The sequence below is a fragment of the Cervus elaphus genome, chromosome 20 (assembly GCF_910594005.1).
Source record: "Cervus elaphus chromosome 20, mCerEla1.1, whole genome shotgun sequence".
NCBI classification, from domain to species: Eukaryota; Metazoa; Chordata; class Mammalia; order Artiodactyla; family Cervidae; genus Cervus; species Cervus elaphus.
In genome coordinates, this window is record NC_057834.1 from 56689182 (window position 1) to 56714288 (window position 25107).

The 25107-nt window shown below is 51.0% G+C and overlaps 1 protein-coding gene across 6 annotated transcripts; it reads left to right on the forward strand.

Moving 5' to 3' along the window:
• The first annotated feature begins 9887 nt into the window (after window positions 1–9887).
• Window positions 9888–15609, forward strand: KCNA2 (potassium voltage-gated channel subfamily A member 2). 6 transcript variants are annotated; one of them, XM_043878050.1, is made up of 3 exons: window positions 9888–10007; window positions 12098–12435; window positions 12891–15609. In XM_043878050.1, the coding sequence occupies exon 3, from the start codon at window positions 13054–13056 to the stop codon at window positions 14551–14553; it is 1500 nt and encodes a 499-aa protein (XP_043733985.1). In that variant the 5' UTR covers window positions 9888–10007; window positions 12098–12435; window positions 12891–13053; the 3' UTR covers window positions 14554–15609. The 6 variants fall into 6 exon arrangements, with proteins under 6 accessions (XP_043733985.1, XP_043733987.1, XP_043733984.1 ...); XM_043878052.1 differs by lacking the exon at window positions 9888–10007 and adding an exon at window positions 10082–10284; XM_043878049.1 differs by lacking the exon at window positions 9888–10007 and adding an exon at window positions 10467–10603.
• The last annotated feature ends 9498 nt before the right edge of the window (window positions 15610–25107 follow it).

The window sequence follows — 25107 nt, forward strand, 5'->3', positions numbered from 1 at the left end:
TGTGCTGACCTGGCAGCCACCATGACCTTGGCTGTGACCAATGAATGCAGGGCAGGGGCAGTGGAAGCAGTTGGCATTTGCCTTCTCAGCCTCTTATCATCCCAGAAAGGGAGGCCTGGGGGAGGGGCTACAGACACCCTTGCCTTTTTAGGTCTACGCCCAGGAAGGCTTCAGAAATCTACAGATCAAGGAAACTCTGTCTTGATGCTGGGAAAGATTGAAGGCAAAAGGAGAAGGAGGCGGCAGAGGATGATATGGTTGGATAGCTTCACCAACTCAATTGACATGAATTTGAGCAAACTCCAGGAGACAGTGAAGGACAGAGGAGTCTGGCTTGCTGCAGTCCATGAGGTCACAAAGAGTTGGCCACGATTTAGCAACTGAATAACAAGTCAGGGAGGCTTCGGGAATCTATGGATCAGGGAAGCTCTGTCTTACCCCAGCAGATTCTAAGGGCTAGCGTTCAGAGAAGAGAGCAAATCCTTTGGGGTGTGCAGGAGTCTTAGAGAACTTCTAGGCCTATACCCAGAGACCCCTGGGGAGCCCAGCACCACATCCTCAAGGCAGAAAGAAGCCCAGAGTTTTCTTTTTCTGAGTGGCTGTGTACTTTTCCTGTTCCTCTATCTGGTTTGGCCACCCTGAGCACCTCTTGCATTTCATCCACATAGCCGCTGGGTGGCATTGTTGGACGAGACTGGAATTTCTGGTGACAAGCTGGCAAGCCAAGACTCTGGGCTGGGAGCATGGAGGAGTAGGAGAGTACATTCCCACTCCCTTTCCTTCCTTCTAGCCATTCTTCATGCCCCTAGCCCCTTGTTCATTCATAGACTGTCTTCCCTTCACTTTTCCAGGTGCGTCTTGGCTCTGCAACACCTGGAAAGTTGCCAGGATGGCTAGTCCCCTCCATGTTCTATCTTCCCTTTCTTTCCCCTTCTTCAAAAGAAAGGCTGAGTCATTCAGAACCCCAGATCTAAATTCCCTGGACAAGGCCCTGCAGCCTCTCCAAACTAGAGCTCATTCCATTCAACAAACACAGATTTGCTAGCCAATAATTTCCTGTCCAATCTTTCACCCATCTAAAGAGTCAGATACAACTGGGCAACTGAACAAAATACTACTTTTTCAGCATTCTTGGGAAGGCCATTCCTAAGTGATGTAGAGCAGGCAATCAGGCCCCTACCCTGTTCTTAGCAGTCTCCTTTGGGTCCCTTGGTCAGTTAAATGTCCCACAGAGCCCACCATTTTCCCCCATGTCTAACCGAACACTCTCACTATGGTTGAAACCCATATTCTCTCAACAGGTTCCCAGAATTGAAGACTCCCTGAGTTCCCCTTGTAATGACCCATCTTAGACTCGGAAAACATTATTAAGATGCGCTGAGCATCAGGTTTGCACTCTTTTGAATTATTTTAGGATTCATTTCAAAGTGATCTGGCAGTTCCAAAATTCCTTTCTCCCTTTTTAAACAGGCAGTGAGCTGTGATGGGGGAACTGCTGACTTGGGGATCAATGAGGCCTGGGCCTGAATCCCAGCTCTGCCACTTCCTAGAGCTGTGTGACCTTGAGCAGGTCATACAACCTCTGTGAGCCTTCACGTCCTCTAGTATAATCGGCTCACTTCGAATCTTAGTGGAGGGACTTCCCTGCAGGTACAGTGGCTAAGACCTCTCCTTCCAATGCAGGGGGTGTGGGTTCTCTCCCCGGTTGGGGAGCTAAGATACCACATGCCTTGTGGCCAAAAAAACCCAAAACATAAAACAGATGCAATAGTATATCAAATTCAATAAAGACCTTAAAAATGGTCCACATCAAAAAAAATCTTAAAAAAAATACTAGTGGAGCACAAATGAGACATGTCCATTTGTCTGTAAGAAGCTCCCATTCCTTAGCTGGTGCAAAGTTATGGAACTAGTCATAAAACAAGAAGAGGTCACCCAGGTGGTGGCAGAGCTGGGCTGAAATGCCAAGATGACTGTCTTTCCATGATAGCAAGTTGCTTCTGCTTTGCCTGCTCCATGCCCCTTCTCTATGGACCAAAGGCCATAATGAGAAGAGAAGGGTATAGGGGTTATAGTAACAATCAGGCCATGGACTATAGACACTAAGGAGACAGTGTGTGCTAGGCTTCATTTATTAGGCAAAAGAGGTAACACTGCCCCCACCTCTGGGCTGGTTGGGCCACACTTGGGTCAAAGCACTCTCCTCTGGGGACCTCATGTGAAGCACACTTAAAAGTTGGATAATTTTCAGAGAAGGGCACGGTGATACGAAGTCCCAAGCCATGGCGTTTTAGGAAGAGTTGAGGGCCTAGAGGCGATGAGCCCAAAGAACAGAGGCCATAGGGCTCCTGGCCACTCTCTTCAGCTTTGTAAAGTGCAACTGTCTGCTGGGGAGGGGGTGCAGAGCTGTACTTTATGGCCACAAGGAAGGAAAATTCCAAAAGACAAAAGGCTAGCTCTGTCCAAACTGGAATGACCCATGGTGAAAGGCAGTAAGCACCATTCCTTGAGGGTGTGTGTGCAGAAACGGGAGAAGCAGGAGTCAAAGAGTCCTTAGAAATCCTTGAAAATCTTACAGCACAGAGTGACAAGTGGACGAGATCAAGCCCAGCCCGCAGCATGCCTGGATACGCAAACTATGAAACAGCACAGCAGAATAGCTAAAAGCATGAATTCTGGCTGCTAAGTCATGTCAGTCGTGTCCAACTCTGTGTGACCCCATCGACAGCAGCCCACCAGGCTCCCCCGTCCCTGGGATTCTCCAGGCAAGAACACTGGAGTGGGTTGCCATTTCCTTCTCCAGTGCATGAAAGTGAAAAGTGAAAGTGAAGTCACTCAGTCATGTCTGACTCTTCGCGACCCCATGGACTGTAGCCTACCAGGCTCCTCCATCCACGGGATTTTCCAGGCAAGAGTACTGCAGTGGGTGCCATTGCCTTCTCCGATGAATTCTGGAGCCTGAATTTAAACCCTGGTTCTTGCCTAGACTAACCATGTGACCTTGAGCAAGCTGCCTAACACCTCTGTGATACAGAGATGGAGCCATGTCTCTCTGGGCCATCATCCACACTCCTCTGCCATCCTCTGATGCAGGGGCTTCTTGGGGGCACCCTTACCCTTGGAGGTGGCTAGTGTATGGCCAACCCTCCTTCTTGACCACTCTAGGCCTAAAGCAAGAATCAGGAACAGCCCTTGCTGGTCCTGCAGTGACTCAGGGTTCTTCAGAAGCAAGGGTTTTCCAGAGATGCCAAGTCTTGGGGCTGAAAGGCAAGGAGAGATGGTTAAGCTATCAGGCAATCACTAGTTTACAAACACTGTTGGGCCCGCTGCTCTGTCTGTGCCTGGCTGGACCAGACACAGGGATGCAGGCAGAAGACACATGTCCCTGCCCCAGGATGCTCCCCACCCAGGGGAAGACAGTGTGGGGACAGTGACAGACCCCAGAACCTGATGCAATGACCTGTCTCCGGGGCAGCATTCAGGCATTGCCCTAGAGGGCGGGGTCCAGGGAGGTGGTCCAGGAATGCTTCAAGAAGGATGTAACACAGTTGAATGTTTAGAAAAGGAGTCACTGGGGTGATCGGTGAGGCAAGGTGTTCTGTGCAAGGAGGCTAGAACCATCTGGAAGCTCATTGTTCTTGAGCCCTCTCTGCAGATGAGGCACTGGGATAAACACCCTGTTCACATCCTCTTGTTTGATCCCTGGAGTGAGCATTAGGTCTTACTATTCCCATTTTCCAGATTGGAACTCAGAGAGGAAAAATACCCTACCTGAGGTCACATGAGGGGCAAACAGCAAAGCCAGGACTCAACCCCAGGCCTGTCTGACTTCAGGTCTTTAGCTAATCTGTATGTTTTAAGCCAGTTCCAGCCTTCAAGATAGTTTAGTTTGATGCCAGTATAAGTATGTTGTATGTTATCACTCAGTCATATCCAACTCTTGGTGACTCCATGGACTGTAGTTCACCAGGCTCCTCTGTCTGTGGCATTCTCCAGGCAAGAATACCGGAGTGGATTGCCATTCCCTTCTCCAGGGGGTCTTCCTGACCCAGGGATCAAACCCCAGTCTCCTGCATTGCAGGCAGATTCTTTGCCGTTTGAGCTGCAGGGAAGTCCTTGATGCCAGTACAGACTTCTGGAATGGGTGACAGAGGGAGAACAGAGGAACATCAGATCAGGAAGGGCATTGCCTGCCTTTTAGGACATGCAGTTTGCATCATAGCAATTGGGGCTTCCTAGGTGGTAAAGAATCCACCTGCCAATACAGGAGATGTAAGAGATGCAGGTTCAATCCCTGGACCAGGGAGATACCCTGAGGGAGGAAATGGCAACCCACTGCAGTATTCCTTCCTGGAAAATCCCATGGACAGAGGAGCCTGAGAGGCTACGGTTCATGCGGTCACAAAAGAGTTGGACATGACTGAATGACTGAGCACACAATAGGGAGCCAAGGAGGAGCTAAGAGGTAAGTGACATGATTGGATCTGCACTTTAGGACGATCACTTTGGCAGCTGTGGGGAGAAGAGACCAGGGAGCTAGTCTGAAGGTAGGGGACCAGGAAAGGATACAGTGGGCCAGACCATGCCTACAGGTAGCTTAAACCAGAGTGCCGGAGAGGGAGAGGGAGTCGGAAAGAAGAGAACAGATGCCAAGGTCAGCTGATTTACTGGCTGTGGAGGATGTCAGGATGGGGAAAGCAAAAAAAAGCTTTTAAGGACTCCCAGGTTTCTGGTTTGGGCAACAGGGTAAAATATGGCATCTTTCCCAATACAGGGCACATGAGGGAGAAGCAGGGCTGTGAAGTGGGACTGACGAGCTACAATTCTGGAGACAGGCCTGAGCCGAAGACAGAGCTCCCAGGGGACCAGTCTTGGGCAGGGCCGGGGAGAGAGGTCATGCAACCTTGCTACAGACCTTGACCTGACCCGGGCCAGCTGGCTCTTGGGATTGAGCTAGTTTCCTCTTGAGCCACCGGGACTCCGTACAGATGGCAGCCATCTGCGGAGCCTGCTGGAGAACTCAAATTGTCCCTCTTACAGCCGGGAGGTCGGGGCATTCAGAGTTGCCTCTCCTGACATCCAGGCCAGGCCAGGCAGCCTGAGTGAGCCACCCCAGCCTCAGAAAGAGCCCTGAGTCTAGGAGCCCATGAGACTGTGGTTGAAGGGGGTACTGCCAGCACACTCAGAAACTGTCCTCCATGGGCAGCTGAAGTTGTAGGTGGTCCGGGGGATGTGGGCTGGAACAACAGAAGGCGTCAGCTGTCACAGCTCACCATAAAGCCCTGCCACTTCTGTTCCTAATGGAGAAGAAGACCATGGTGGCCATGCTATGACAGTGGTCTGCTGATGGCTAATGCTTAGTGTTTGCCAGGGCACAGGCACTGTTCCTAGCACTTGACATTCCAGTCACTCCATAGAAATGTGAGGTGAAGAACCCAGTCACAGCCAAAACATGCCAGGTGTGGGATTAGGCCTGGATCAGCCAACACTAGCAGCTGTGCTTCAGCCACTATGCTGTTCTGCCTTTGGGTGTTAACAAAAGGGCCCTGATTGTGAGACAACCAGCATAGCACCCAATACGGAGGAGCAGCTCCAAAAGGTGAGGAAAGGCCCACCCTCTGCAACCAAAGCCCAGGGCTCCACACAGGAGCTCCTTGGAGGCAACAGGAATTAATCTCAGAAGGCTTCCTGCAGAAGGCAGCCCTTGACTACCTTAGGAAGCTGCATGCAGGAGGCAGCTCTTAGGTAAGTAGGGGGTTGGAATGATGCTCCTTGCACTTCCGGGGGAAGTCCTCAGACGTCAGGCATGACATCCGGCACACTGGCAGAGCGCAGTCACAACAGCAGTGATGACAATCACAAGAACAGTGTATTGTTCCACACGGATCAGGTTTTTTTTGGCTTTTCCAAGTGTGTCCATGCATATTCTTCTCTTTGATCCTTATAAATGATATTGTAATACACACTGATGTGAACGTTAGTTTCCTTCCTTCCTCCCTCTTTCTCTTTGTGCGTGCTCACTCAGTCATGTCTAACTCTTTTGTGACCCCATGGATTATATAGCCTCCCAGGCTCCTCTGTCCATGGGATTTCCCAGGCAAGGCTACTGGAGTGGGTTGCCATTTCCTCCTCCAGAGTATTTTCCTGACCTAGGGATCGAACCCACATCTCTCGCATCTCCTGCATTGTCAGGCGGGTTCTTTACCACTAGTGCTACCCTTTTTCGCTTTTAATCCTATGAAAGAAATGAGGTGGTGAGGGTGATTCTATCCTTCCTGTTTAACAAGTATACTGGGGCAAGAAAGGTTGAGTGAGCAACCTTGGGTCACAGACTTCTGCATGCTAAGGCTACAACCCTGGTCAGATGCTCTGCATTGTATATGCCTTTGCCGGGGTGAGCGATGCTGAGCCCTGGGCCTTGCAGATGAGAGAAGCCTCAGTAGAGCCGCTCTAGCAAAGGGCACCGGGAGGAGCCTTCAAGTCCTGAATCTCGTACCACTGCCTAACTCCCTTGGTGTGAACAGTCAAACACCATCAGCACCAGTCCCCCTCTAAGAAGACCTCCTGTTGGATGGACATCCTCCGCAGGATGTGTGGGTATGCTCTGCGGCTCTGCAAGTTCTGCTGGATTGAATCCACATTCCTAAGACCAGGAAGTCAACCCAGAGGCCTGGCTCCTCGCTCACAGTGGAAGCAGCCAGCAGAACGGAATGGTGATTTGCGGAGTCAGACAGTCCAGTTCCATCCTAGCCTCACCACTTACCAACTAAATTACCCTGGACAGCAACTGGCCTTCTTTGAGCTTCAGGATCTGCATTTGTAAAATAGAGATAATGGCATCCTTCCCACTGGGTGGTGGCAAGGATTAAATCAAATGATCTATGGAGAGCTGTCAGCCCAGTGCCTGGGCTCACATTCCATGCTTCCCTGCCCTGCTTCCGGTGGGCTGGCAAGGGCTGAGACTCCACACTGGGTGGGTGGGTAGGGGGGCTAACCTTCACAACAGCCTATGAAGTATTCCCATTTTGCAGCAAGCATCAGCAGAGGTGGTAGTCATGCAAGAAGGGAGAGATGGTCCTCCACGAGTGATTCCCACCCCCCATACTCCTATGTTCATAAATTGTGGTGGAAAGACCTAAGACCCTCCCTCCTGTCCCTGTGGTGCCTGGGTGGGTGTGGGGGTCAGTGTGGGCATGGACGCGCTGTCATAAACCCCTTTCAATGACTGTAGTCTTGGAGGGCAGGAACCAACGGACTCCTTTCTTGTGATGGCCACTCAGCAGTCTTTCCCTCTGCTGAAAGCAGGGCCTGGCCTCCAAGAAGGAAACTGGACTGAAGAAGAAAGGAGTGGTCTTTGGGGTTTGACTCACTCCAGGGAAGGCATCAAAGGGCACTCTGGCTGATCTTTTGTGACCGAAATAGAAAACTGTGACCTCAAGCTAAAAAGATTAAACACCTAGGTTAAGCTAGCTGGCTTAATTCATTTAATCCTTACCATCCCCATGAAGTCTTTTGCTATTTTACCGACAGATGAGGAAGCTGAGGCTCAGAGGGTTGACATAACTTGCTCAAGCTCATACAACTAGCAAGCAACTGTCAGGGGTAAGAATTCTGTTATTTTCTTTCTTTTTTCTTTCTTTCTTCCTTAGTTAATTTCTTTTTGGTTGTTGTTCACACTTAGATCAGGCTTTAATGAGGAGAGGTGGGACGACATTGGGCTTCCCAGGTGGTACAGTGATAAAGACTCTGCTTGCAATGCAGGAGAGTCAGGTTCAGTCCCTGGGTGGAGACGATTCCCTGGAGAAGGAAACAGCTATCTACTCTAGTATCTTGCCTGGAGAATCCCATGGACAGAGGAGCCTGGCAGGCTACAGTCCATGGGATTGCAAAGAACTGGACATGACTGAGCAACTAAACAACAACAAGGATGACATACCCCTGAGTTCAACCAGATGGAAGGAGGGTCAGAGGAATATCCCAAAGAGGGGGACGAAATTGAAGGGCTGCTCATTCTACTTGAGCAGTGAGTGTGGCGGCTACAGGTATGTGTTAAGACCTGATTCAATTCCCGAGCCACTGCGCAGTGGCCTTGGGCAGGTTGCTTCATCACTCTGCCTGTTTCCTTTCCCCTGAGATTGTGTGTATGTTAGTCACTCAGTCGTGTCTGACCCTTTGCGACCCCATGGACTGTAGCCCACCAGGCTCCTCTGTCCGTGGGATTCTCCAGGCAGGAATACTGGCGTGCGTTGCCATTCCCTTCTCCAGGGGATCTTCCCGACTCTGGGATTAACCCAGATCTCCTGCATTGCAGGCAGATTCTTTATTGTCTGAGCCACCAGGAAAGCCCAAGAGACGGTTCTGATGTAGAAATCACCTCCTAGAGCTATGAGGATTACATGTCCCACTGGTCTAGAGATGCCTGGCACAGTGTCTGGCACATGTTAAGCATAAGTCACCAATGAACATGATTATTAATTCTTCCTTGAGAGTTTTTCTCTGTCCATGGCTTTCATTTCAACAAAGGAGGGCAAAGAAAATATATAGACTTGATCAAATGGATAAGACTGTTGTGCATTAATTGACATAAAGATCCAATGTGGCAAGAAGGAGGGACAGAGTCCTGCGGGACTGGTCAGGAGAAGCTTCCAGAAGGAGTGTGGAGCAAGGTTCTGGAGGACAATTTGGTGAAGGAGGCAGGAACGACTGAGATCTCAGGGAAGGAGATGGGCGGGGCAAACTGGGAAGCAGAGAGAACCTGGTGATTGAGCACTTAGAGAAAGAGCCAAAAGCTTAGCAGCAAGCTGGGAGTTAGGAGTTTCCTAGGGAAGCAGAGTGGAGAGACTGTCATTTGTGGCATGTCTTCCCGGGGCCTAAACTCTTTACGTAAACTGTTGAACCATCACAACAGTTTGTGAAGAATCTTCATTTTCCAGATGAGGAAACTGAGGTCCAAAGATGTGAATGAACTTGCCAGGATGTAAGTCCCAGCCTGGCTGGCTCTGAAACACCCAGGCCACACAGGCTAGGACACTGCCAGGGCAGCTTCTATGGGGCCCTAAACCAAACCAGTCCTACCTGATAGTCATCTGTTGTCCCCAGAGCTCACTGAGGTCACTGCCCACCCAGACTACCCCCTGCAGCACTGGGTAGGCCCCAGTCTTAAATCCATCTGCCAACGCAGGAGACTAAGAAACAAGGGTTTGATCCCTGGGTTGAGGAGCCTGGTGGGCTACAGTCCATGGGGTCGCAGAGTCGGATACGACTGAGCAGGCATGCATGCACCTTAATGAAACACTGGAATCCCACAAACCTGGACCCTGTGGGCTCTCGGAGCTCCTATCTGAAACTACAGGCCTAAAGAGGAGGATTCGCTGAGCAAGGAGGGATCAGCAGCAGCCTCCCTGGGAATAGAGGCCCTCTGCATGCAGGATTCCATGTCTGCTTCAGATCTGGGCTCAAGGAACCACTGTTTGGAACCATAATTCGGACAGGAGACAAGAACTGGCAGGGACTTGGGGCTGTCACGGGCCTTCCAAGAGCACCCCTGACCCTCTCAGGCCCACCATCTGAGCAGAGGGCAGCCTGGGCTTCCCACCTACTTACAAAAGCAAAGAGCATCCTCCCCCACCCACCCCGGAGTACCATAAGCTCATCCCCAATTTCAGAGCCCCGTAGGCCAGCTGGCTCCCTAAGGTCTGTGAGGGGCCCATTTTATAAGGAACCTGGCACTTGCCTGGCGTACTGCAGTCCATAGGGTCACAAAGAGTCAGACTGAGTGACTGAACTGAACTGGCGCTTGCCTAGGGCAGCTGCACGCCCCCCCACGCCCCCACCCCCAGCCTTTCCTGCCCCTGCTCCTCCGGGGGAGGGAGTCCAGAGGGCCGGCGCTGCAGTTCTGCCGGGTTCCTGCGGCTCCTCCCCGTGGGGGCGAACACAACACCGAGTTTGTGCCACATTGCGGCCCACACCTGCTGTATTCCCCTCTGCGAAGCCAGAGCTTCGGCTAGGTAAGCGGGAGGTGGAGAGGCAGAACTGCAGGAGGGGGCAAGCCGGTGCGAGAGGGCAACGAAAGGGTCTGCAGGTTCCGTCTGGCAGCATCATATAATAATAGCAACACGTCTCCCACGCGGCTGGATCCCTTCTCCGGCCTGGGATAGCTGCTATTGATTGTTTCCTCCTTGGCTTACTTATGGTTGGCAGGAGTCTCTCACGACCGCTCCTCAACTCTGGTCCCCGGTTCCCCGGCCCGCCGCCGCACCCAGCTCAGCCCTCCGCGAGGTTCTGGTTAGTAAGCTGAGCTCTGCCAAAGGATGGGGTGCTTTCCTCGCGGGGAGGGGGCCCAGGCCCGGGGGCCTCACTGAGCGGACAGCCGGGTGGCGGCACCTCGCCGCCTCGCGCCCCCGCCGGCCCCTTTAATTCGAGTCCGCCGGCGGCCAGGTGCGGCGCTGCGTGGCGCGGTGCGGCGCGGTGCGGCTGCGGGCGGCGGCCGGGTGCTCGGTACGCGCAGCCCGCGGGACTGCAGAGCCGGCTCCGGCTGGCCGCCCGCACGCCGCCTCCTGCGGTCATCCAGAAATATGGAGGCTCCGGGTGCCCATCGGGAAGGGTAAATAGGTGTCGGGGCGCTCGGCTGCGCGTGCTGCCGCCCCCCTGTCCGGGCTGCGGGGCACCGGGCGGCACAGCCTGCAGCGCGGCGGGCTCGGGCTCAGTCCGGGGCGGGCGAGCCTGGGCCGGACCGAGCCGGGGCAGGCGATGTGGGGCTGGCGTCCAGCGGAAGGAGAGAACGGGGAAAGGGCTCGGGGACCCTCCGGGCAGTGCCGGGCGCGCGGGGCGGAGGGCGCAGAGAGGAGCTGGCGGGTGATGGGAAGCGCAGCTGACATAACCATGTCTGGTAAATAGCGCTGGTTGGTAGGACCCGAATCACTTGGGACCGCCCGGCTGCATTCCCCTCTTCTGCTCGGAACGAAAACGGCTTTGCGGCAGAGAAGGGGGTTTTCCGCTTCCCTGGGGCCGTGGGCGGCCGGGGACCCCCCGCTCTTAGGGGAAAGCCAAGATCTGGGGCAGCATCCTACTCCCCACCCCCAGAGTTTAGGTTCCAGTGTTTTCCGGAGGGAGATGGAGCCTCGGCGGGCCCTCGGACCCTAGGGGCAAAAGAGCTGGGCTGCCCTCGGGCCCCACCGCTAGAGCCCCCTTCCGGACCGGGCAGGAGTGGGTTAAGGTGGAGCTGGCTGCAGCAGCCAGCTGGTGGGTCAGGTCCACCCGCGCGGAGCCGAGCGCGGAGCGCGCGGGGCGGAATCCCGGCCGGAGCCCGGAGCGATGGGGAGAGGGCCCGGACCCCTCCCCGCCCTGGGGCCGGCGGGATTGGGCCGGCAGGGGGCCAGCCCGGAAGCTGGCTTCCTCCAGGCTCCCCCTCTAGCTGCTGCTGCCAAGCTGCCTCGCAGCCAGGCTGACTGAGACTTGGTTCTGCACTCACTGCCCAAGAGACATGAGGGGTTTTCTCTTGGGGAGAAATCGGTGGTCGAGGGCTGCCCGGTTCGAATGCCACCCTGCCGGAGGGAGGCCTGCAGTGTAGGGATCCCTGAGGGAGAGAAAGTCCTGGGACCAAGGAAACCAGCTTTTGGAGATCGACCTTTCTGTGTGAGAAGTCTCCCTAGATGAGCTCTGGAGGAGTGTGTGTTGGGGGTAGCCAGGCTGGGGATCAGCGGTTCTTCCTCCAGGACTCTGCAGAGGTCAGAGCTGGGAGTGGGGCTGCAGTGTAGGAAGCTGTCCCCTTGGGAGATGCTGTGTCCTGACCTCGGGATGGGAGGGCTTTGCCCAGAGTCCCTCCTGATGGCTGCAGAGGACCAATGGGGAACCTGGCTGAGCCAGGGGAGGCCCCTGGAGGAGACAGGCCCAGCCAAGTCTAAAGGCTTGTTCCCTGGGAGAAAACGCTTCCAATGGATGGAAGCCTGCCCAGAAGAGGCTAGGAGGCTGAGGGATAGTTCTCAGGTATGACACCAGAATGGAAAATGGGCATGGAAGAGAAGCTGCCAGAGCTCTCCTGAATCTTGGCATCAGCTGCCCAAAAACTCTGATTCCACCTTGCTGCTGTTTTTTCCAGGCAACGTCACACCTCCTGAGGACAGCCAGGAGGACTCCAGCTTTTGCTGAGCATTGCATCTTACCTCTTCCTTTCAAAGGCTCCAGATCCCAGCTTACCTGTCCTCGAGCTTACCTGTGCCCCAACCAGGCATCCCACTACCCCTCCAGCCCAGCCCAGCCCTAGAGCTCACCTCCAGGCCCTGGAGCCTGCCCTCCTGCCCAGAATGACTCACCATTATTTCTAGCTCAAGTGAGAAGACGTGATGGGGTGTCGGGCTGCCCGTTTGTGTATCTAGGATTCCTGAAGCATCGGATCAGCTCTGCAAGGAAGAGAGCTGCAGATTCGTGCCTTGCCAGGTAAATCAATCTATTGTTTAATAACAGCCGTGTGTAGAGTCACTGGGGTGGGGGCAGTGAGAGAGACCCACCCAGGCCCAAGATTTGTCACTGCAAATACCTCTCAGGGTGCAGGGTTCTGCAAGGCATTAGTTTAGTGCCTGGGAGAGGGCTCCCTTCCAACCTCTTGTATGGGGCTGTGCTCCATGAAGCCTGCGCAGTGCAGAGGGACCTATGTCAGCCCCCTGCCTCCAGCTCAGGGCATTCCAGGGCTTTCTTGAGAGACCACCACCTGCTCCTCTCTGATCCCCAGCTAAGGTAAACGTAAATCTTACTTTTTTGTGGTATTGGTGGTGGTAATGATGTTTTTGAGCTTTTGGCTGAGAGAAGAGAGGGGAAAAAAAAAAAAAACAGCACCTCAGGTCGGGCTGCCAGTGCTGAGTGGTCTTATGTTCTTAACCGCCTCTGTCTTTCAGCCAAGCGAGGCTCTCTCTCCAGCTCTCAGGGAGCCCTGGGGGCTCTCCCGCTGGAACCCAGGCTGATGCCGCTGTGTTTCCTGGGGCCGTAAGCACCATCCCGAGCTCCCGGCCACCAGGCAGCTAGAAGGCGCAGCGAGAGGCGCCTCTCCCAGTTCCAATTATGACAGTGGCCACCGGAGACCCAGCGGATGAGGCTGCTGCCCTCCCTGGGCACCCGCAGGATACCTATGACCCAGAAGCTGACCACGAATGCTGTGAGAGGGTGGTGATCAACATCTCCGGGCTGCGGTTTGAGACTCAGCTAAAGACCTTAGCCCAGTTTCCAGAGACCCTCTTAGGGGACCCAAAGAAACGGATGAGATACTTTGATCCCCTCCGGAATGAGTACTTTTTCGATCGGAACCGCCCAAGCTTTGATGCCATTTTGTACTACTACCAGTCTGGGGGCCGGTTAAGGCGACCCGTGAATGTGCCCTTAGATATATTCTCTGAAGAAATTCGGTTTTATGAGCTGGGAGAAGAAGCAATGGAGATGTTTCGGGAAGACGAAGGCTACATCAAAGAGGAAGAGCGTCCTCTGCCTGAAAATGAATTTCAGAGACAGGTGTGGCTTCTCTTTGAATACCCAGAGAGCTCAGGGCCTGCCAGGATTATAGCTATTGTGTCTGTCATGGTGATCTTGATCTCAATCGTCAGCTTCTGCCTGGAGACGTTGCCCATATTCCGGGATGAGAACGAAGACATGCATGGCAGTGGAGTGACCTTCCATACCTACTCCAATAGCACCATCGGGTACCAGCAGTCCACTTCCTTCACTGACCCTTTCTTCATCGTAGAGACCCTCTGCATCATCTGGTTCTCCTTTGAGTTCTTGGTGAGGTTCTTTGCCTGTCCCAGTAAAGCCGGCTTCTTCACCAACATCATGAACATCATTGACATTGTGGCCATCATCCCCTACTTCATCACCCTGGGAACAGAGCTGGCTGAGAAGCCAGAGGATGCTCAGCAGGGTCAGCAGGCCATGTCACTGGCCATCCTTCGAGTCATCCGGTTGGTAAGAGTCTTTAGGATTTTCAAGTTGTCCAGACACTCCAAAGGTCTCCAGATTCTAGGTCAGACCCTCAAAGCCAGCATGAGAGAATTGGGCCTCCTAATATTCTTCCTCTTCATCGGGGTCATCCTTTTCTCTAGTGCTGTCTATTTCGCAGAGGCCGATGAGAGGGAGTCCCAGTTCCCGAGCATCCCGGATGCCTTCTGGTGGGCAGTCGTCTCCATGACAACTGTAGGCTATGGAGACATGGTTCCGACTACCATTGGGGGAAAGATCGTGGGTTCCCTGTGTGCCATTGCAGGTGTTTTAACCATTGCCTTACCGGTCCCCGTCATAGTGTCCAATTTCAACTACTTCTACCACCGGGAGACAGAGGGAGAGGAGCAGGCCCAGTACTTGCAAGTGACAAGCTGTCCAAAGATCCCATCCTCCCCAGACCTAAAGAAAAGTAGAAGTGCCTCTACCATTAGTAAGTCTGATTACATGGAGATCCAGGAGGGGGTAAACAACAGTAACGAGGACTTTAGAGAGGAAAACTTGAAAACAGCCAACTGCACTCTGGCTAATACAAACTATGTGAATATTACCAAAATGTTAACTGACGTCTGACTGAACCCTATTAACCTACTCACAGCTCAATGGAACTAATGCAGATATTGCATAATAGCCTGCATTGTAGTCAGTGTGTCCTACAGTGTGTATCTGGTTCTGCATGGAGAGCAATAGTCGTGCAAGTGACTTTTGATTTTTGATCTTTGATTTAGAACACAGAATATCTATCCATGGCTTTCAAGCAAATCTTCATCACCGGCTTAGGGGTTTCCAAAGATGGGAGTCACTTATGGAAGCCAGGATTTCAGGACACATTGAGGCCACCTCATAGCAGATACAGAACCCATCACATCAGTGTCAGCTTTTCTTCCTAATGAAATGCACACAGCATCTCAGAGATCAACTCCCCACCACTACCACCCTCACCCTCCCACTCCACCACCCCACTTGAGCCTACCTCCCCCTTCACAGAGAAAAACCATGGTGGCTTAGCCTTAAAGTTCTGGTGATTATTCAAAAGGTCATTCCCATTTTTGCATTGAAAAGAACACACAGTGCTGTGTGTTGGAATTACTTTCTGTGTCACAGGCTGGGGGTTTGTGAATTGCAGTTGCCAAGTAGATGCTCCGGAGGCTTGTGTTTCATAACGGAAAATGCTGCATTTGGTTTTTTTCTGTGCAGTGTCAAAGTGAGGGAACCCCGGGGGAGGGACAGTTAGGATGACCGAATGTGAGTTGTCAAGTTTCACATTTGCTCCCTTCGCCCTACAGGGAGAAGCTAACAAACCAAGGGACCTCTCAGCTTCAGATTTCACCATTTTTGCAGGCTTCAGGGTCACAAAAACATGTCTGATTTCTTCATTACACTGGAGTTTGCAGGCATCTGCTTTCTAGTGCTGTGGCCCAGCTACACTGACACTGCAGTGAAATCTACCAGTGATGCGATAGAGCTGCATGGGTGTTTGTTGCATGAATCTCAATATTTAAAACACAGGAGATAACCTATTTTCTTAGTAGCCTACAGAGTATTCATATTTAGAGTATTAATAGCCTAGGGATGGCATTGAACTAGGGTTTTTTTTTCCTTTCCCATCAGAAGACGAAAAGCCCTCAATCAAGAGAAAAAAAAATAGACTGTTTGGAGTGGGGAACCAAAACTTCTGGCCCTCTAGCCCACCCCCATCCCTGTTCTTCCAAGTGGGGGCGCAGACCTCTACAAAGCCAGGAGAGTGAGCAGGGAAAGCAGTGTCTAACACCTCACGTGACTGCACCTTAGGAATGGACCTGGTCATGGGCAAGACTGTACAGCTGACTGGGGCACGTCGTCCTGAGCACAGGCGGATCTGTGGATCCAGTGTATATACCTATGTATCAAGTGTCTCTTCCATGAGTTCCTCTCCCTAGCTAGCTATAGAAAAAATTGCATTTGAACCTTGTATAAGCTTATGCAATATTTTTGACACAGGGCAATATATGCATGTGTTTGACTATGCGCACTAGAGTGTATATACACGCATATATATATTTATTTATATATACTTATATATACATACATACGTGTGTATATGTATATATGCACACACACACACACACACATATATATAGTCATTCTCTGGAGTTCAGGTTCAGGAGCAAATCCACTGCTTGGTGGGTTGGTTGTCTCAGAGACCTAATGGGTTAATTTGTCTCATCGGTCAGCCCACTGGACCTGGGTTTGCTGCCATTGCCTCCGACACTCCAGTCTTCATGGACTCTTAGATGTTCAAATTGTCTTTCTGCCCTTCATGTGCTGCAGCTTCAGTTTCCCATGGCTGAAGCTTGTCTTACCGAGTGCACAAGGGCCCCAGGGCCCTCACAGCTCCAGCTGTCCTGGGCCACACCCACCCCAGGCAGCCCCTCCACAGCCCATCACCTTCATCATCTCCATTCTCATTGTCCCTGCCCTGTCTGGTTTTCATTTGAGACATAGAATGTATTTAACTAATAGAGAACATACACACGAGAACTACAAACACCATGTCAAAGACATAACCCACAACTCAGATGCAAAGTACGCAAAATGACATGATCATCTGGCTCTGCATCAGTCACTTCCATGAACCTTTCCCTAAAGAGCCAGAATGGATCGCCTGCTTTGAAACCAAGGACACGGAGGAGGAGGGATCCTGGGGCCCCAATTGAACAGGTCTAGGCTAAAAGGGAACCTCCTCTATGTGGAAATTTCTGAAGTTCAGGACGAAGAGATGGAGTCCCTAGTTGATCCACAGGCATCATTTTGATCACCAGGCTCAAGCTCTTTCCCCCCCGCCCCCATTAAACTGGCAACCAGGGCTGCTTAAGCAACCAAAGGCTGGGTAAAGAATCATTCCCCACCCCTAGAGCAGGCTGAGAGTGAAGGCCAGACCACCTAAAGGGAGAGTTCTGGCTGACCCTGGAATGGGTGCAGATGGGGAAGCTTTTGCCTCACTAGGCTTCTTTGCCTTTCAACATCATTGCTTAAATTTCCCAAACACAGCGAGCCATGTGGTCAGGCTGCCAGTTGTCACTCCAGCCCTGGCCTCACTGTTGGCTCTTTAGCATCTACAGTTACCCTGGGGTGTGGGGCACCAGCCCAGGGTGCTCGCTAGTTCCTGGTCACCCACATCCCCAGGGGTCTACAGGGCATCCCAGGCCCGGCACAAAGCCTCCGTGCTTGTCTTCCTCTCCTTCTTGGGAGATGGTGCTCTATTTCCAAGGCGTGGGATGGAGGGACGCAGACCTTGAAAAGACAAATGGTAAAATAACCTATACCTAATGCCTAGGTTGGGTGGTAGATATTTTATCCCTTGACCTGGGACTATAAAATGTTTACCCACACCAGCACACAGACATACACACCTGCCACAAAAGAGATCTACATTGTTACCATACACAGATACAAAATACTCACCACACATGCAAAATACGCAGAGACCAAATTAATGAAAAGGGTGTACTCAAAAGATATACACTTATATCTGTATCCAAAATATGCACACTCAGCCCAGACGTGGAATGTACGTATAGAACATACACGAAAGACCTACATGGTGTTTGCACACTATGTAAAAGACACAACCTGCAACTCGGATGCAAACCATCCAAAATGACATGGTCATACAGAGTGTACACAAATACCTGCATACACCATGTACAAAGACACAACTCAGATGCAAAATACACAAAAACAACATGGACACATGGGTATACATGTGGAATACACCCAAGATAATTTACTATTGTTTGCACGCAAAATACGCACAGACTCAGTTTACACACCCAATACATCTATTCGTATTAGGCACACAAAATACAGCATACATACCCAAGAAATTACACACAAACACACACCTCAAATATACTGAGATCCATTCCTTTGCCTCCATATCTATAAATAGGCATGAACAAAAGATCAGATTTAATCACCTTTCTGTAGCCTGCATCTCTCCCCCTCAGTATCCTTCAAGAAATCTCTTCCACTAGTCTCTTTCCCTCTTACTCCCAGATTTCAGAAAAATGACCTCGAGGCTTAAAGCAAAAAGATGGGCCACCATGGTCAAGCAGATCTCTGGTTAAGACTGGGAATCTCATTGGGTTTCTACTTATTCACCTTCCTCCCACCAGAAACCTGGGTGCCAAGTGTGGAAGGACCTGGGACAACTGACAGCCCATTAATATACACCTTCTGGCCATGCCCTTTCTTTCAAAGCAGATCCACACAGACAGTGCAATAGCCCAGCCTCCCCCGCTCCCAATCCCTGGGATCTCTGGATTCATCCCCATCCTCTTGAAAGCAGTGTTGGCTCAAAAATCTGCAGGGTCCTGGGCCCACAATGACAGTGAGGATGCCCCCAACATTCTTTCAGCCCACAGATCTTACTGCTCCTCCAACCCCAGTGGCTTTGTTGGGGGCTGGGTCAGAGAGTCAAACCCTATATAGACTTTATCTCTTAAAATAATTCACCTTTACTTGATTGTGGCATCTCACTTGCTCTTGGATGTAAGCCCAGTGGGGCCAACTCCTGAGACCCCCTATGAGTGTGTCATCCCAGGCAGGCTTTTTCCCTTGCCCCAGCTCCACCTGGACACCTGTCTTCCATCTGATGGCTGTACCTTGAGGAAACACACACCAATTCAGCTTATGTAAAACTTGGTTAAGGATGTAAACCTAATGTTACACAAGCAAACAAGTCTTTTTTAGAAGGCCTGTCTCATATCCTATATCCTAAGGCCAGATTTAAATGCTTTGTAAGATTATGTGCTGTTTTGGGGTTACCCACAGAGCTGGCTCTTCCCACTAGTAGGACTAGCTGAGAGCTAGTGTGTTTTGGCAAAGGCCTCACGTCAGATGGAAGTTGGGGAGTCGCAGTCAGGCATCAGATCGAAATCAGATCCTCACGGCCTCTAGTCCTGCTGCCATCCAGGCTGTGTCCCACCTGCCCCCCTAAACATGGTCGCAGCTCCCCATCTCCAAGAAGGAAACAGCAGGGGATGGGTGTGTGGATCCATGTTTGCACGCTTAGTGCAACGTGTTGGGCCTTTCAAGTGTTTTCAAGTCAAAATACCCATTTTCCCTTTAGCTTCAGCAGGTGCCTCCTTGGCTCAAACTTTCAAGGAAGTTGGAGTTCTCAGGAGTCTAAAGAGAAAGAGGTCCAGGTTGGGTGGAGAGGGTGTCAGGAAGAAAGGGTAACTGAGCTAGTCAGATTTCAGAGTCAACTTTTTAGGAGCTGAAATTTAGTTAAGGTCATAATGAAGGCTTTGTGCTTCCTGAGGCTTCTGTGGTGTTTGACATACCCTTCCTCTCTGCTTCCTCTGCCCCTCTCAGCTGGGCCTCAGAGGATGGAGTAGGCATGAAACCAGGAGGTCAGCCTTGAAAGGAGCTCCCAAAGGAGCATGCCCCTAGACTTCATTGTCTTGATGTGGAAAGGGCTCCCAGGACAGATTTTTTTGGCCTGAGCCTCCAGCCTGGGTGCTCGTGGCCGCGCCATGTGGGGAAGGCTGCGAGACTAGCTTGTCCTGTCTGCTCTCCCTGGATCTCTCACTCCACTGTACTGAGGTCTTTGGCCAACTTCCTCACTCATGGTCAGTCATAAAATGTCAGTAGCATCTTGATAGAGGGCAGGCTGGGGCTTCACTGCAGCCCATGGTAGTGGAAAGGAGAGGCAGAGGCTGACTTTCCCCAAAGGAAACCATAGGATGGTTTGCAAATTGTATATGAGAGTTGTACCAGACCCCCATGGCAGGCAGGAGGAGCACACTGCTTTGAACTGTTTCCCCAGGAGTGGGGATGGTGAGCCCTGCTCCAACTCTGGTTCTCCTGGAGCCCATTGCCGTAACAGCCTCCATCCTGCTGATGGCTGTCTAGTCACAGAGGACTGGTCCACATAGGCTATACTGTCCAGGGTGCTCCTTGGTTACACACTGGAGGCTCCCCTAGCCTTGGCAAAGTGTCCATTGGCAGATTTGAGCCCATGACCTCAACCTCATTAACATCATTGGCCACCTGAGCCAACCAGCAGAGCGCTGGATGCTGAGAGGTGTCCAAATGGCTAGTGTGACCTTCATCTAGATCCGCAGACTTGGCCCTTGTTGAAACCAGCCCTGTTCTCTCATCAGAGCAGCAAGCAGAGAGGGGTGGAGGTGAGGGATCCCCAACAAGCTGGAATGAGTCTCTATCAAATGAACCTAGTTCACTTTTCCCTTCTTTCTGCTTCCCTTCCCACCAACGTTCAGCTACATCTCTCATAGTTTATTTTTTAAAGAGGAAAAGTGCAATAAACTAAATAGTGACTGTTTTCTTTAGCAATAGCTATTTCAAAATCTTGTTCTCAGGACTGAAAAGTGATAGTACCTGGATTCTCAGATAATGCCCTTGGCTTCTGGGCATTAGCTCACTGTCTCTGTAGCTCCCTCCTTCTCCCACATAGTCACGTGACCCCTGCCGCTCTGAAGCCCTGACCCTCCTCTGGAATGTAAACACACACAGGTCTGATATCTGCACGGGGAAGGTCCAGGAGAAGACTTTCTTTGTCACTCTGACTCCTCCCCGTGTGCACCTCTGTCTGTCTGTGTGCATCTCTGTCCCTCTCGCCTTCTGCCTTCTCCCTTCTGCCTGCTCTCACATGGCATTCTCACAACCTCTGGGCACTGAAACCTTGAGTTTGAGTGACCTCACACCAGCCCATCTCATGGACTTTCAGTCAGACTGGCAGGGTGTAATGGAAGCCTGCAGGAAAGCATTTACCAATAGATAAGAATAAAGCATCCTGAGCCATTACAGAAGGTCATTTCCATGCACTAAAAGCCATTACTTGATCCATTTGTTTCCCTCCCTCCCCTCCCTTGGGAGATGGATGCTAGAGGAATGTGGCCTGGAGGTGTGCACCTGAGATGGGTCGCCTGGGCTGATTTGGGGAATTGCCCTCTGGCTGCCCTTCAAAATAAGCTGACTTGTTTAACCAAAGGTCTGCCATGAGAGCTGTGGAGGAAAGCAAGTGTTGTGGATAGAGGTCTACAGGGACAGTGTTTGTGGGTGGTTAGGGCATGACAGTAGCGAAACAAAGACCACACCACCTACTATAGTGTACTGTTGCACAAATATTTGCACATGTTAACTGGGGACTTTAGAAGAGCCTCCTTTCCTGGAAAAAAAAAAATCTGTGCAGCTGAATTTTCAGACTAGACAATCAGGGAAGGCTGGCAACTCCAGGGTCCCACCGCATTCCTTTTCAATCTACCTTGCTCTATACCCGCGTATACAGCAAAACCTCAGTTAACTGACGGGGAAATCCTCAGGGAAGGAAGCCTTCTGACGGCTTTATAATTATGGGTTTTTTGGGTGGGAAGGGGAAAATGTGTTTTGGTTCAACCTTTGTTATGGGGGGAAAAAATCTTTCCTAAGTAGGTTAGTATAAACTTTCCTGCCTTAGTAAGTAGAATGTTTGAAGTTGACAGGAGACCTTGCATTGCTCAGGGTCAGTATTCTCAACCTCAGTGTTCACTGTACAGAAGTGTGGGTGGAGAAGACCAAAGAAATAGGCTAAATGTCTGCTGGCTACAAGACATCTCTGGAAGTTGGACATTTGGGCTCATTAGATAATACCCTTGCTATCATTTGCCTCTTTCTACTGGAAGCAGAATAAGAAAACATAATTCTTGTTAGTCAAGGTTTTGGTTAATTGGTCCTGAGTTACCAGAGGTTTTCCATATATACATATATCTGTGTATATATATGTATAGTATATGTATATATGTATACCATTGTTTCAAAAAATTATACAGTTATACAGTGACCAATCCCCTTAGCTTCACTAATGTGGAATACATTTGGCAACCCAAGAAATACTGCATTTATTTGAATTTTTAAAATGACCTCCCTTTGCATTCTTACCATCACTTCAGTGCAACTTTTTTTCTCCTGCACAGGGACTTCTGTAGAAGGTAGTTCTTTCATAACAGAAGATCAGGCGCCAGCATCTTTCCCTTCCCAGATGGCTGCCTGACTCAGGGATAAAAGGGAAGTCTGATCTAAGGGTCTACTGCTTTATCCTTTGTTCTGCCTGTCCGACAGGAAAAGTTATTACAAACTTTGTAGTTCTGGGTGAGGGGAAAGCTTGAAGACCTGGCAAAGGATGGATCTTTTGCTTTCTCTTTGTCACTGGTGGTAACCTAGGCTTGAATTTCACGAGTCTGAAAATAATAGCTAGAGAATGCCTCTGCCCCGTGGAAGGTGAGATGTGTAGCAACCCATGAAACTAACAAATCCATCCTCTTGTTGAGTCTGACCAAATCTAGGTTGTGGGTGTAGGCAGTAGAGCACCCAGAATTCAGCTGCCTCTTCGGAGAAACACCTGGGTCTGAGCTGAAACGTGCTCTCATTCCCCATCTCCCTGGCAGTGTGTTAGACCCATGGGAGACAGCTCCAGCCTCACCTCCTGCAATTGACTGTATGTGCTCTGCCTAGACGCGGGTGGGAGAGGTTCCTGTTATCTGATGCAATTGAGATGGAGCAGGGGTGCTTGCCCTCTCTCAACACTCCCAGCATTCGTGTATGTACTAGCAGTCAGCTAGTAGAATCTCATAAACCAGATGTATCATGGCCAGCTGGTAAACTGGAGCAACTGAGGCAGCTTCTCTGGATGGCTCCTTCTTACACTGCCTGAACCTCAGCAAGGAAACAGATATAACTTTCTATGTTCCTCTGCACTCCTAAAATAATAAGATATGTTCCAGATAAGTGTGCAGCTGAGAACTGCCTGCATCATTCCATGGACAGATGCACCAGGCAGGTGTAATTACATAACAGTGTGGACAGCTGCTGCAACATCTAGGTAATTGAGGGCAGTGTAAACGCGGCTGTGAGCTAGGACCTTTGATAGGTACTCAGAGAGGATTCGGTCCTGGGGTCTCTTCTCCATTCTCCTGAGAGGACTATAAGCCTTGCCTCTCCTGGAAGATGATTCCCCAGACACCGACTTTGTTAGTGTGAGCACCTAAACACTCTGGGCTGCTAGAGAAAGCAAGACAAGGAGCTGGGAGGGAGAGGATTTTCAGGGGTTCAGTTTGCTACTCATTTCCATGTCAGTGCTGACATGCCTGCCTTTTGAGCTTGTGAAGTGCAGGGTGAGGACTGTGATTGCCAGGTAGGGCTGGAAAGGAGCAAGCAGCTGCAGGCTAAGAAGTGGGGGAGAAAAGCAGGGAGAGCAGCCTGGCTGGCTTTGGCGAGGGTGAGTGTCAACTCTGAAGGGTCTGAACATGCTCCGTGCTTGCCCCAGTTCTGTCTTCACGTGGGATCCGGCGACCCAGTTTCCCTCTGTTGTCTTGCTTGGATGATTGCTTCATTTGAAGGGCCCCAGGAAGCTGGAGAGTCCCATGATCCAGCTCCAGCCTGCTGAGCAAACAACACCCTGGCCAAATTGGCCTCTGACTGGGTTTCTGCATCCTTGCACCCCTTGCTCCACTAAGGGTAATCTTGGAACAATCTGGATTAATCGTGCCAGCAACCTAGGGGGATTCTCTAGTTTTCATCAGGGACACAGCTGTAAAGATCATGAGTGCACGATGCTATTTCCTTTTCTAGACCTTTGTGCATATGTGCTTCTATAGGCTGTCTCTGGAGATTTTATATATTGCATACACATATATATAGGATGTGGAAATGGCCACTCACTTAGGCTCACACAGCACAGATTCCAATTAGGGTTTGCACTGGCTTCCTTGCTGCTCAGGCATGGCTCCACAGCTGCCTCTGTGTCCTAGCTCTAATAATTTCTGAAAACTCAAAGAGGAGAGGCAGATACATAAGCCTCCCTGGGATCAATAGGAGAAGGAACTCCAGGGCTGATGGTAAAGCTCCGTAAGCATGATGCCAAAAGGGAATTGGGGTCTCCATGGTGATAAGAGACTGGACCAATGGGAGCTGAAGGCGGAGCAGGACTTGTGGGGAAGACTCATGGGAGTTGGGAGTCATTTAACTATTTGTTTGCTTCGTGAAAATTTAGACACCAGCTATAACCGCATTGCACAGGATGTATAGGTATTATCATTCTTGCTGACATATTCTGGAAGCTTTCAGCCCCAACACTGCCCCGCCCAGGACTTCTGCAGCTGAGAGATTCTGTGTCAGTAGGGTCTGATATTTGTACATAGGTTATACATAAATGTGTACATATGTGCCTCAATGAACATTGCCTGTCCACCTGATCATAGGTGTACATAGACTTCATGGAGCTCCACAGTCTTTTGTAAATATCAATACAAGTAAATAAGTATATAAATATATATATATTACTGAGGATTTATTTTAACATCATTCTGTGTGAAATGAAAGAAAGAAATAAAATTTTTGACAGACCCTGATGGTTTCCACTTCTTTCTTGCCCGACTGAATTACCACCTCTCCACCAAGCGCATGTGCTTGCCCCTCCCTCAGTCCAGTCTCTGGCCGTGAGGGCCCATCCAGAGACCAGGGCAGGACAGAACAGGGCTGTCCTGGGGCGCCAGGGTGCCCCGGCCACGTGCTCACCTGCTCATGTCCTGAGAGCTCAGTGCGCATGAAGAAAAGGGTGGGGACAGGAGTGAGTGGAGGGCTTGAGATTCCCATTTGTAATGAGCGCTTCCTGTGTCTTTTGTGGATCCAGGGGATGTGTGGGGAAGGGGAACCCCGTTTGAAAACCAAAGGCAATCAGACCCCTGGGAGTCACTGACCTCCAGCTGCACCCACCTTTCCAGGTCCTTTTCTAAAACCCACCCCCATTTCTGCCCATTCCTGCCAATGCCTTCGAAGGAGCAGGGGCCTGGTTCTCCAGCCATGCAGTGGCACCTCCTTGGAGAGGATTTTGACACTCACACACCCACACGTTGCTGAGGCATTTCCTCTGAGGGCTATCTTAGTTCAGAGCTGAGCTCCCCTGCACTCACAGAGCTCAAAAGTGGCCATGGTGTGGGGTGTGACAATACAGTGTTTCTCTCCCCACCCTCACCCCCCTAACCCCTAACCCCACCCCCACCGTCACATAAGTCTCTCATTAATGATTTCTACTCATACCCATTCCAGTCCGCCACACTCTGCCCCCGGGAAACAGGCCAGCTGAAG